Source organism: Rissa tridactyla, chromosome 1 (genome assembly GCF_028500815.1).
Source record: "Rissa tridactyla isolate bRisTri1 chromosome 1, bRisTri1.patW.cur.20221130, whole genome shotgun sequence".
Classification (NCBI taxonomy): Eukaryota; Metazoa; Chordata; class Aves; order Charadriiformes; family Laridae; genus Rissa; species Rissa tridactyla.
The window spans coordinates 161,695,429-161,708,396 of NC_071466.1; the positions used below are offsets into that span (position 1 = coordinate 161,695,429).

General features: G+C 47.9%; 1 protein-coding gene across 17 annotated transcripts in view; it reads right to left on the reverse strand.

Moving 5' to 3' along the window:
* Positions 1-1,795: 1,795 nt before the first annotated feature.
* RBFOX2 (RNA binding fox-1 homolog 2) overlaps positions 1,796-12,968 on the reverse strand; it is a 175,623-nt gene continuing 164,450 nt past the window's right edge. For 8 of the 17 annotated variants that reach the window (XM_054182526.1, XM_054182612.1, XM_054182437.1 and 5 more), the window contains 3 exons: positions 10,301-10,389; positions 9,273-9,345; positions 1,796-8,108 (listed from right to left, as the gene is read on the reverse strand). In XM_054182526.1, coding sequence (XP_054038501.1) covers positions 8,064-8,108; positions 9,273-9,345; positions 10,301-10,389 — 207 coding nt within the window. In that variant the 3' untranslated portion in view covers positions 1,796-8,063. Of the gene's footprint in view, positions 8,109-9,272; positions 9,346-10,300; positions 10,390-12,968 lie in introns of those variants that run through there. The other 9 variants (XR_008463431.1, XR_008463413.1, XR_008463455.1 and 6 more) reach the window with 6 other exon arrangements.

Sequence of the window (12,968 nt, forward strand, 5' to 3'; positions counted from 1 at the left end):
ACCCCAGACTTCTGCAAATCCGATTTGAATTCAGAAAATTATTTCAATGTGGTCCAAACACCACTTTTCCAGCAAACGTTGCGATCTAGTGACTAAGTCCCCACCGCGCAGCTGCCAAACGCAGCCGTGTGGCACAGGGACGCGTGCTCAGCAACCGCGTTGGTGGATCTTGGGCTGGCACCAAGCCCCATGTCCCAGAGCCCACCTCCAGGTTGTTACCAAACCTTCTCCCCCCTGCTTCTTCCAGACACGACAGCAGTACCCTCGCCCGCAGCGGATGCTGCCTACACACACTGCAATGGGCAGTGGGTTGGGATCAGCTACAACTGACTCGACATGTTTGTCTATGATTTATTATTGTTATTTACAGTTTATAGAAGGGGGACGTATTAAATCAGGGGCATTCACTTCCTTAGCCAACTTGCATGCCATTCGAAGAACCCGCATCAGCTTCCTTTGACGCGCTCTACTTCCGATAACCCCCTCTTGAGCAATGCAATAACATCACAACACTTCTAATGACTTATTAGTGAATTCCAGAATCAGGCATTTTATGGCTTTGCCTTGAAATGAAGGTAGGCTGGAAGACCTAGAGCACCTTTGCTCCACCTTGGAAGGGTGCCTCTGAAGCATTACCTTTCTCCCAGCGCAGCGGAGCTTCGTTTCAAGACCCCTCCCCAGTCTCACCGGTGCAGAATCCCTCGGAACCAGCTCTTCCACAACAATTATTCAGCCCTGATTTCCAGGCATCTAATTTTAGCAGTTACTGTCGAACATCCTCTCGAGTTATTGTTAGAATGAAATGAGGATCATCTGACAGGAACACATCGCAGCTCCTCGGTAAATACCGGGAAGGAAGGAATGCTTAAGGAGCTCGCGCGTCTTCCAGCATCATTACGGACAATCCTGCCACCCGGGGACGCACCTTATCCCACCCCTATTTGTCCCTGGTACTTTGCATTTCCAAAAGCAGTATGAAAACCCCGCGCTGGCCTCAGCCGCACTAGGCATGTTTCACTGTATCTTTTCGCTCAGTTATGAGTTTCCGTAATTACTTGCAAATTTGCCGCAGGGATTTTATTATTTGTTATTTTTAGGCTCATTTCAGCGGAAAAGGCATCTGATTATATGGATATATATTTGCATGACATCTTTCACTTGAGGACCTCTAAGCACTTCACAGAATACGAATGAATTTCTGCTTGTCTGCAGCGATACTCCTTTTACAGGCAGGACAACAGGAGCAGTGATTAAAAGACATGTCCAAACTCCCAGAGGAGATTTATGCCAAGCACAGGAACACCGGCTTCCAGTTGTGTGTGTTAACTATTAAACCTGTGCTAACACAGACAGCAGGAGGTTGGCTACACAGGCATTAAAGAAAATGCTGATACCGTAATTTGAAATGGTTGTCTCTCCTTCCACACTAACAGGTTCAAACACAGATTAGTCTTGGAAAACAAAAAAAAAACCCACCAAACCCAGAAAACCAGAGAGGTTCCCTTGTCAAATACCAAACAAATGGCCCCTTTTCTGCTAAATAAGCAGCGATGGGAAACAATGGCAAGGAAAGGCATGGGGTTATGGAGGGCTCGATGTATGAGCTGGGATTGTGCTGGGATTTTGCCAGCGTGACTTGCCACGGCTTCGCCCTTTACGACTGCGAAGAAGATCCCATCTCCCACCTCATTCTTCCAACCAGCTCCCCCTTCTTTGCGTTTTACCTGCCAGGGAGATGCACCAGCGAAATCCATCCAGATACACTGAAAAACAGACGAGAAGAGCCAGCAGACTGGTGTTTCTCTCTTTTATTTAAAAACAGTGCTTCATTACCATTTGCAAAGGGTTAGGAAGGGTTTCCCCCCTTGCTTAGAGTTTATAAAAGCCAGCAACATGATCAATAATTTATACACATGGATAGTAATACAAAAAAAAGGAATAAAAGCTAAAGATCTAACTACTCCGACCTTCACAATTCCAGCTACTTGATAATAATAGGAATAACCCAATGAATACTGTATGGTCTGAAAGCTACTATACAATATGATACTTAACGAGGGAGGGCGGGAAGTTAGAGGCTGTCACAAAGCCCTGGGATGCAGATACTGCTTCTCCAGAGTCAGCGGGGAAATGGGACCCTGGGCAAGCGGCTCGGGCGTCCTAGGAAATGATCCAGGGTAAGGGAACGCATCCCACTCGGAACACGTCCTGTTCCCCGGCGGTACCTGGCAATGGGAGGTGCTGGGGAGACTGCGTGAAGGGGCAAGTCCGTCGCTGCCATTGGAGGTGCTGCGGCATCTCAGCCTTGCACTGAAAATCTCCAAGTCTCAAGTAGATCAGCCTGTGAGGTCAGTAAAATACTCCACCAGCTCCATTATCGCTCTACAGCCCTGGTTCTCATTTGCTATCAGCCCCAGGTTTTAGCTCCAGCTATTTACAAGCAGGATTTATCATATAAAAAAAAAAAAAAATAAAAAAAGGGGGGGCGGGGAAATCCAAAACCAAATCATATCCCCCGGGGTAAAAGAGGATTATTTCGTCACTTGATAATGCAGCCAAATCAAGCTGCCAAAACTACAACACGCGCGCACACACAAAATACTGTGAACAGAAAAAAATAGAAAAACATGACCAAAACTGAGACTACTTATGTGGGAGGCCTGATTTCTGTAATGAATTCACTCCTCGGGGAAGCAACAAGCCCCTCCACCAGCAGAGAACTGGGAATCTGGCAAGAGATTTATTGACCCACTTCAGAACAACAACAACAACAAAAGAATATAAAAAAGAAAAACCATTCCTAAGATTAACTGGCATTTTGCTGTCTGCCAGACAAATGAATATTGGGGTGGACGGCTTTAAGACACCAGCAACCTCCTGGTGAAATCAGGCAAGATTTTTGGCTGATGAGTTTTTGCTCTACCACGAGTCGAGAGGCAGCGTGGGCAGCTTGTCTCCGGCACAAGCCTGGACCAGCTGCAGCCTGCCACCCAGAGAGGACAACCGCGGGCAGCGCTTTCAACCACCGGCAAGAAGAAGTTGCCCTCCAGGGTTAGCAGTGGCAGCAGAGCCGGGAGTTGGACGTCCCAAGTCCCACCAAGGCTGCCATCGATGCACGTGCTGCAGAGGGACGGGTCTATCCTGCCAACTCCTGGCTGGAGCAAAGCGTACCGGGGAGAAACCCCAGAGCCTACTTGAAAAGGGCCCCATTTCACACTCTGGCTATCAGACTCCTGCTTGCCTTGTTGACTGGAGTTTTCATCATAGAAGAGAAGTTTACTGGGGTTGGAGGGCAGAGAGGGCAATCAGTAAGGTGGGGGTGGAGGGAAGGGGCTTTTCAGACATTGACATCACCAAAAATAGTGTTTTATGCAACAAAGAATCAAGTCTCACTGGTGTATACTACAAAATGTTTGACATTTTCCAAGAGCATGACAAAATAAAAACACAAAGAAGTTTACATTGGATGTTCATCTTGTTCACTAGGTTGTTCCCCGCCCCCCCCCCCCCCTCCTATTTTAAAACAGTGCAAACAGGTAACACACTTTAAAAATCACCCCTCTGCACCGAGGACAGCACCCCCCCGACCCTGCCAGGCCTGAGGGTCAGCAGGCTGCCTGCCGCGCTGCCCGCACGCTTTCCCTTTGGAGCTAGACTCAGCAAAAGCGCTCCCCAGAGCTGTTGTTTGGTTTTCCCTTTATTGAATTCCTAAGTGCTCCCCAAACCTGTTCTCCACTTGCCTCCTCCTTTGGGGCTGGGATGGGAAGCTACAGACAGGGACGGGTTGGGGAAAAACACAGGTAGGAACTGGGAGGCTCTGCTTTGTATTCCCCGCTGCCAAAGCTCTGGGTGCTGGAATTGAAACCCCAGCAGCCAGTGTCTCTTTTCAGGCAAGGAAATGGTTTCATTAACCGTTTTCACAACTAGCACTCGGGCCAGCTATTCAGATAACCCTCCTCAGCTCTCACCGTGCACTTCACATCCACAGATCTCAAAATGGGTGAGAACAGGGGATAAACTTTCACTTCACTTTAGGGATGGGGAAGCAAATTCTAGAGCAGCGACACAACTGCTCCTTGAGGATCACTGACAGAGCCCTGACCAAAACACAGGTCTCCAACTCCTGAGCTAGCACTCGCTCTCGGGCACCGAAACAGCCAAGCCACAGCTAATTAAAAACATGGCTTTGTCTATCTGAACTCATGACACAGGATCCATGTAACCGCTTAACCTGGGAATAGCTGGCTATAGCAGGCTCATTCTGACCTCCCCGTTGTCTCCAGGTCCCGTCGTGGCTTTTCTTAGAAAAGCCAACCCACCTCCACCAGTGCAGCCTCCCTAGTGCGGGGACAGAGACAACCGTTTGTTAACGTGCTGGGCATCAATGTAACTTATTCCCAGTAGAGAATATGCTATACCAGTAGAAGCCATCTTTGTACCAGCACAACTGTACCCACAAGGAAAGATACATCAGCACATTAAATAAATGAACTCTTCGATCCAAAATTTTACCAGTATGATATCATGTGCTGGCCAGACCTATTGCAAGACAGTACAAACAGCAACACTTAAAGAAACATCTTTCCCTCCACATCAAGAGGAATCCCAGATGCCACCAGACGAGGTGGTGACAAATAGCAAGCTATTTGCCAGGCTGCCTGTGCGGTTTCCCTTGGAAAGCCAAACCCTGCTTTGCAAGGGACCTGTGACTCCAGACCCACCTTGGGGACAAGCACTAGCTGCCGTCAGTCAAATAAGCCAGGGCCCAGTTTAATTCATTAAGTGTAATTCATTTTGCATAGGGAGAGATATAGGCTTTGTCCTCACTTCTTCAGAAGATGGATATAGCCACAGCTTGGCTACTCTGAATGCATCTCAAGCCAGTTCATAACACATCTGAGTGAAACCAGAGCTGTTGTTTGCCAAGAGGGAAGGAAAGGCTGAAGAGCCCTCCTTGCCACGGCACAACACTCACTCGAGAAACCTCGCTGCAAAATTCCAGCTGGTGTGCAAGTTTTTGGGAGGTCTTGTGCTCCGAAGACCTGGAACCAGCGAGCCACCTCCACCCCCCAGCCGTGTAAGCATCTCAGCATCCCCTCTACAGCCCAATGCTGAGAGCAGGGAGCTGGGCCACCAGTGAGTAACTACGAAGTCGAGGAGACACCGGCTGGTTAATGCACCAGCCTGGCAGGGAGTGACTGGAGCAGGCCGGGCTCGGATACAGGAGGGATTAGGCTGGATGGTCTAGATCAGGTATTACTCGGAGATCATACTGCAGGGGACCACGGCCCTGCAAAGGTTGGGCGCTTCTGCACTAAACCCTTCAACTCCTAATATACTTGGGTGGGCTGAAGCTGCCATGCATAGACTCTGCTCGGAGGCAGAAATGGGGCTGGCCTCCCTACTCTCAGAGAGGCCACGTGGCGGGGGGGTGGGGGTGGGATTGCAGGCGACTTTGCCAGGGCAGGGGAGGGCACTTGGGGAAGGAGAGCCCAGCTTTTTGGGAGCTGCAGTCAGAACCAGCTGAACTGAAAGGTAGAAAAGGGGCAGAGGAACGAGCAGCTGCCCCTGCCGGGCTCTGCAAGCCGCGCTCCTCTCACTGGCAGCCTGCAGACCCGCTCCACGAGGAGCTGCGGGCAAGGGAAAGGACGGCCTCACTCAGCCCCTCCACCCTGCAGGTGGGTAGAACAAGTCCAGTAGAGGCTTTTGCTGCATCTCAGCTCCAGAAGTCCCCTGGCTGCCCTGTGGTGGAAATGGCTCCCCTTGAATTATGACTATTTCTATCACAAGTCCTCCCTCCCCTACCCCAACTCAGTAAAAGCTCCCAAGCACCCCCTCATTTCCTAGATTTTGTGAAAAGCCCCAACACCCTGTTCCCCCCTCCCCATTTTCAAGCTAATTAAAATATTTATATACAAACAACAAAAAAAATTGTCATAACAGCAACAAACCAAACTTTGGCTTGAAAAAAAAAAGTTTAAAAACCAACAATAAAACCAGCAAAAAAAAAAAAAAATAAAAGGTGGCCAACAGGCTGGCAGTTTGGTGTCCCCTTTATCTAGCTATTCCTCCAGAGAATCAATAGCTTCAGGGTCTCTAGCTTAACTAATGGCTTCCCCATTCTTCCCATTTGAGGTGCCTCCTCTCTGCTCCACACAGAGCGGCTACGCGTATCGCTGGGGAAGAGCAAAAAAATGCGTGGTTATGTGTGGCTGGGCCACGACACCTCCCTGGGAGCTCCGCTTGTTAACGTTGCTTAGTGTTAAATGCAGGAGGGTTTCCTATTCCGCTGTCAGCAGTGGATGGAGAAGCAGGTGTACGCCAGGAGCTGGAGAGGCTCCACCAACAAACCCACACTCCCAACAGCCCTTCTGGGGGCGGTGAGCTCACCCCAGTACCAATCCAGGGAGTCGAGGCAGCCTCATAAAACCGTGCTACTGCATTTCTCTAACACGCGGTTAGAGACCCTGCCTCTGAGCACTGGGGTTACTGGGAGCGCTCCAGGAGCCAGCAGCCGAGCGAGGAGGGCTGGAGAGCAGCAACTCCCCATCACAGCACAGCTCACGCAGTCATCTAAAAATGCTGACTTTGAAAAACAGCGAAATCACTGTATGCGAGAGCAGAAGGGAGATGGTCTTGGGAGTTGTGGAGCCCTCCCCTAAATAGTCTCTCTGCTTCCAAATCTTCTAATATGTAGTGTCTATATGGACTCAGCAGAGCAGGTGCACAACTTTCTATGAGAGGCTGGGCAACACAGACCCAGGGGCTACAACGCAACTACGTAAGGGCCTGAAATAGCTTGTGGTGGGAAGTTCCTATGAATTCAGAGCTTGCACAAACTCCTCCTGCCTTTCCTTAAACTCCTGACTGAAACAAAACTACTTCAGGATCACGTTTAGTTATAAAAGCCCCTCTTCCCCTACACAAACCCACAAGCTTGCCCCTCGCCTCAGCAGCTTATACGTGACTTGTTTTTCCTCACTCATGTTATTTGAAACAGATTACTTGCAGAAGCACCTAAGCAGCTCAGGATGAACAGAAGGCGAGACCTTGCGCGCTGGATCTCTTGAGCACCGCACTGATGCAGGATTTTTCAGCTAGCTTTCTTCCTCTGCAAGGCTGCACGCGCTTCACCTCCGCCAGTTTAACCACTTGCTGTCCACAACAGAGGTATTCTGTGTGATGCTGCATTGCATCTGCCACTCCTCGAGGAACGAAAGGGGAGGAAAGGGACAGCAAAGGAGAAAGATCTTGAAAAGGAGGAAGGAAAACTAAGATAATTACAGCCATCAGCAATGGACAACAATCAGCTAGAATAAGTTGTGTGGGGTGGGGAAAGATCATCCTCATCAAAAACTCCTTCCAAAGTCTTGTCCCCTGTACAGCCGGTAACAGCCAAAGTCTTTGGGCAGGTTGAGGAAATCTTCTCTTGCCAAGTCTAAAATCCTGACACTGCTGAAACTGTCCCAAACCTGTGCGCGTCAGATGGTGATAAAAACGAGGAAAGTCTCTGCATTTCCCCCATTTTCGAATGTAAATGACTATTTCCCACCAGCATTAAGGTCCCAGCCACAGCCAAAGAGTGCTTCCTTCTGTCGACCAGAAACACAGCAGGTGGAGACTTCTCCCTCGCATCCTCCTGTCTCACAGACACCAAGCACCAGACCCAGGGAAGTAACTGTCTGCGTGTTCCTGATCAATCACATGGTATCGGTTTCTAACAGCTTTCCTTATCGCTAATCGCCTTTTCCGTGATTGGTAGGATAAGCTATGCACCAACATACAGACACGGAAATGCATTATTTTTACCACAGTTAAAAAAACCCCAAAAACGAAAACAAAAAACAAAAAAATGCACAATCTTTGGAACAAAAGAATTAAAGGCAGAAATTTAAAGGAAAAAAAAAATACATATTCAAAGAACATAGTGAGGTATAAAAAAGTATTTTCTCTTTTGTTTTTCCTCCTCGTCTTGCTATAGAGTTCCTCTACTAGTAAATATTGCAATAGCCAGGCCTCATGAACTGGGGGGGCTGTCCCACTTGCAGGGGGCTCACGTCACTTCAGTAGGGGGCAAATCGGCTGTAGCCACCTCGGTATAAACTCGCCTGTAGAAATTAAATGAGAGAAGAGTTTGTTAGGAGGTCAACTGTTAAGAAATGCTCGGGACAAGCACCCGAATGCTCTCAGAAGGATTAACAGACATCTCCTGGCACTGACCCGCCACCATCAGCACCTCTTAAGAAGCAAGAGAGGTGAACCTTGCCTGCAAAACCAAAGACATGGCTCAGGAGGACATGCTCACAGCCAGCCAGATGCAGGTGAAGCTCGGCAGGTCTCGGTGAAAGGGAGTTCAGTACCAGAGATGGGACTCGTAAGTCCCACTTTCTGACCCAGTTGTCTAGGTTGTCTTTAGGGATAGCAGAGACAAGGACTTCTAGGATGCTCTTTACCGCACCTTAAGGTAAAGGTCTAAACCAGACACGACGACCTGGCATCCTAGAAGTACCTGCTTTTCCTTTATCAACCCTAAAGAGAATCCACATGATGAGCTGAGGCTCAAACAGAGGTGCTACACTGCAGATATCTATATTTAGGTGTCTCTTTCTCTGAACACATTTGTATTCCAGCCTTTGCAACAACACAGATACTGCGCTGGCTAGAAGCAGATGGGCAAGCATGTGTTTTCAGCAAGCTGCTCCACTCCCCTCCGATGCCAGCATACCTCATTCCTGCCCTTGTGTAACTATTGCTGGCAGGCAGGACACCGCATCCTTCCACTAGTGGAAGAGCAAATCAAGTGGAGCAGCTTTGCTGCAAGATGTCACGAGAACAACTTATTCCCTTGCTTCCTAGAACTGATTTCTCAACATGCAAGATGAGCCTTTAAAGTTAATGAATACAGCAAGAAAGGGTGTCTTACATCTCTAACTACTTCTGATTTTTGCTCTATATATGACCTCGATGTAGTTCTACTGATTCACCAACAATGTTCTGGCTCCTGACATTTCAAGTCATTCTTCTGCCGTCTCCTTTGTACTAGGTGATGTGCAAGACCACGTAATAACTGATATCCTACAACCTGGCTCCTTTCCTACTGCACACACAAACATATGAGTGCAGAACAACTGGGAACCCAGCACTGCAGCTAAGGACCTCCTCCCTCGACAAAAAAGTTTTTCTGGGTGAATTTTCATTACCTGATCCCCAGTGAACAGCCGTTCCCCAAGTTGGAAAATGAGAAACAGCACAAGAAAGAAAATCCCACTTACCACAGCGCCAACTCCGTAGCTAGCGGCAGGGGCAAGGGCGTGGTAAGGATCTGCTGTGTACACCCTGCCATAACTGAAGAGAGGGAGAAAAGATATTAAAAAAAAAAAAAGGTCACTTTGGAGGGGCAGAAAAACAGCTGTCTGACCACAGGCAACGGAAGATGCAGCATGCCCTTCTACACATATGTATGCATACATGCACACACATACACGCAGGCAGCCCCTCTCTGAAGAGATCCTACGGGCATGCTGCCATGCATCGTATGAGATGGGCGAGATAACAGCCTGCAAGGAGGAATGTGGCAGAAGCCATGAGCTTGACCTGTAGGAAAGATGTCAGCACCTTTGACATGACAGCTAGTGCAGCCCTTACCTCGCGTGATGCAATTTGGGAGGAGAGTGACTGCTGGTGCTAATGCTACTGGCACGGTAACAGCTGCTAAATGGAAAGCAGCGAGGGATTCTCCAGAATGAAAAGGGACTATAAACTTTAATGGTCTTGCATGCGCTAGGATTAAAACATAGCCTCACTGCACAGGAGATGAAAAATCTTAAGGCAAGCACTCTGATGACAATAATCCTTTGTATCTATATAGGGCTGCACGTTAAAGCATCCTAGAGTACTGTATGAGCTGAGTAATTTTTACTTTACGGATGGGGAGAGAAATGCACCCAGTGATTAAACAACCTGCCCAGAGTCACACAGCAAGGAGCTGGCAAGGCAAGCCAGGTCTTTTGTCCCTGAGGCCGTAACCACACTGCCTCCTTTGTGCAGAGAATCACAAGGATAGGGAAGAGGCCAGGATTTGTGCCAGCTCACATACACCGGAGGGCAACACTGCCCGGCAGCAGAGAGACAAACCGTGCATTCAAGTCTTTCATGTCGGGTTGTGCATGCATGTGTGCGCGTGCGAGTGCAAGTGAGACAAATAAACGGGTAAAGAAGGAGAAGTACTGTAATGGATCAATGCTCCTTGAATCCCTGAGCACAGCAAGCTAGCCCCCGTGGACGCCTCCCCCTTACATACCCATCGCTGTAAGCTGCTGCAGCGGCTGCAGCGGCCGTGGCTGCTGTTGCAGTAGCAGGCTGTGCATATCTGTAGGCTGCGTATCCACCCTGCAGGAGAGAAGAGAACTGACTTTACAGATACCTGTCCACTCACGCAGAGCATAAAAAAAAATAAAAATTAAAAAAAAGTCACACACATCACAAGGAGAGGAAGTGTTTCAAACTGCATCAGCTCCCATGTCATGTCTATCGCAAGCATTGCCCATTAACTCATGTATTCTTTTCCTCAGAAGGACTAGGGAGACTCTTCCACTACCCTGTTGTTTAGCAGAAGGAATAAACTAAAGCAAGCCTGAGCATGGTTATATCCCTGCAGGAAATTAAGTTTTGCACGGAGGAACTGAAAACCAGAGGAGAGATGAAATCTTGCATGCAATGTAATTTTTATGTCCCCTTCCTCTTACGCTGGGGAAATCAGAGGTAAGCACTTTCTGTGAAATGTATATTTTAGAAAAGGGACCGTTCAGAGAAATTCCTGCTTTCCCCCCCCCCCCCCATCTCTTTTTTTAAGCCTGGGAAACCCAAAAGGCTAAAATTTAATTTGGTCCACATGCATAAAAGTACCAATAGCCAGAGAAGCCAAAAAGCAACCAGGAAGAGATGGCCAGAGAAGCCAGCCTCTGGTGGTCTCAGGGCTGGCAACAAGCAAACTGACACAGGTACAAACCAGATCATTCTTCCCTCCCTCTATGTAAGAGGGGAAAAGGTCAGGGGAAATTATGCCAGAACATATTGCTCTGCATTTCTGCCCATGCTGTACACCTGTAGTGAAGGTCTTTAAGACATTTACTTAGGTAACAGTGAGTTACCTAAGTAACTTAAGAGTTAACTAAACATATACTAAAAACATAGTTACAGCTGGGTTGGCAAAATGTGAATCCTGACCCAGTGAAAGACCTGTGGGTCTCCTCCTGGAACTCCCACAAGGAGCTCTCGGGGTAGAGGGAGACCTGTCTCAGACAGGCGGCTCTGCACACCCTGCAATAATGAAGGATGGAGGCCAGACCCCTTTCAGACCAGGGGTGAAAGCTGCACGGCCGGCAGCAAAGCGGGCTCTGAAGCTCAGGTTAGATCTTTCTTTATTGTACACTTCTGAACACATTTTTGTTAACTTGGGGAGGGCAATGGTAAATGAACCGTGGCTTTGCTAGAAACACAATGAGCCATAAATAACATCAGAAAATTCCAGATTGCTTCTGGCTTTTTTTTTTTTTTTCTTCTCCAATTGACATTTCAGAGTTTGAAGGACCAGAAAGCAGACTTAAGCTTTTCACCTCCCGAATCAGCTCAACATACCCCTACCACTTCTTCCCTATAGATCTTTTGTGTATATCTAAAAGTACAAGATCAGCTCTACTACAGGACTGTGTGTTTGCTCAGCACTGCTCAGTTTTGGACTAGATAGCTTTTAAATTAGAAGTAATGTTTTTGAGTCAATTTTGGTTGCTTTTGTGGGACCTGTGTTAGCCCCACGAAGGCTAACGTGCTATCCAAAACACACCTGGGGACCCTTTCATACTCTGTAGGAGAGGGACTTATAGCCTCTTCAATCTTCTGATTAACAGAAGAAAGAGCAACACAAAACTACACCTCTGAAACATCCCCACGTTGCGTGAAAGAGATGTCATGTTACAATTTTGCCTTTTAATCTCATCTAGCTGTTTCAATCCCTGCATTTGGGATTGACCATCTGGGGAGGCGTAGCTTGGTTCTGGCATGCTATCATTGCACCACCATTACTCCCACCTCCAAAACACGACAGAGAAGAGAGGAATGAGGTACAGCCTTAGTCCAAATCAAACCTTCATCACCTTCACTATATTAAGACAAAACTTCATACCAATACCATTGTGGTATTCCCTTAAATTCATGAGCTTCCTGAACTCTTGATGGGGTCTGCCACTTGGGGCGCATGGGACATTTTTGCCTGTCAGAACCCTCTTCAGGGCAGCCGGCTTCAGTGTGCGCCCATATTCCTCCCAGTCTGCCCCACACTTGCCAGCCACATTTCAGATCAGAAGCCATTTCAAATGTGCCTGGCACATACGCTGAACATGACACTGAGATGCAGTTTGAAACCAAAAAGGGTTATCATGTAATTCTCTTAACTCATGTCTCTCATAACGGAAAATGAAACCAAACCAAACCAAAACAAAACAAAAAGAAGAAGAAAAGAAAAGAAGGGTTGGAATCAGGTGTGGGAGGGGGAATGGCGTAACATTTATTAATCAAAATTAAAAACTAAGCATGCTGACATCTGGAGCTAGAACAACCAGCAAAGTCACCACGTTCAGACTCATATTGGCTAGTTCTATCCATCCCAGCATTCTCTTGGGACAGCAGTTCGCCCTAGGCTCTACCACAAGCTCAGTGAAGTACACAGCCTCAAGTACTAGAGCGTGCAGCCACAACAACCTGCTATTACGGAAACAGTCAGTCACCACTGGAGTTAACATTCCAACCTTAACGACTCCCACAGACTCCCGCCCTCGCCCCCCGAAATGGCTCCCACCCTAGCCCTGTCCCACACCACAATGTTAATAATTATAACAAGCAATAACCCATCTGTTATATCAGAGAAGGGAACAGAGACTCCACTGAGAGATTTAGAGCGGGATGTTAACATT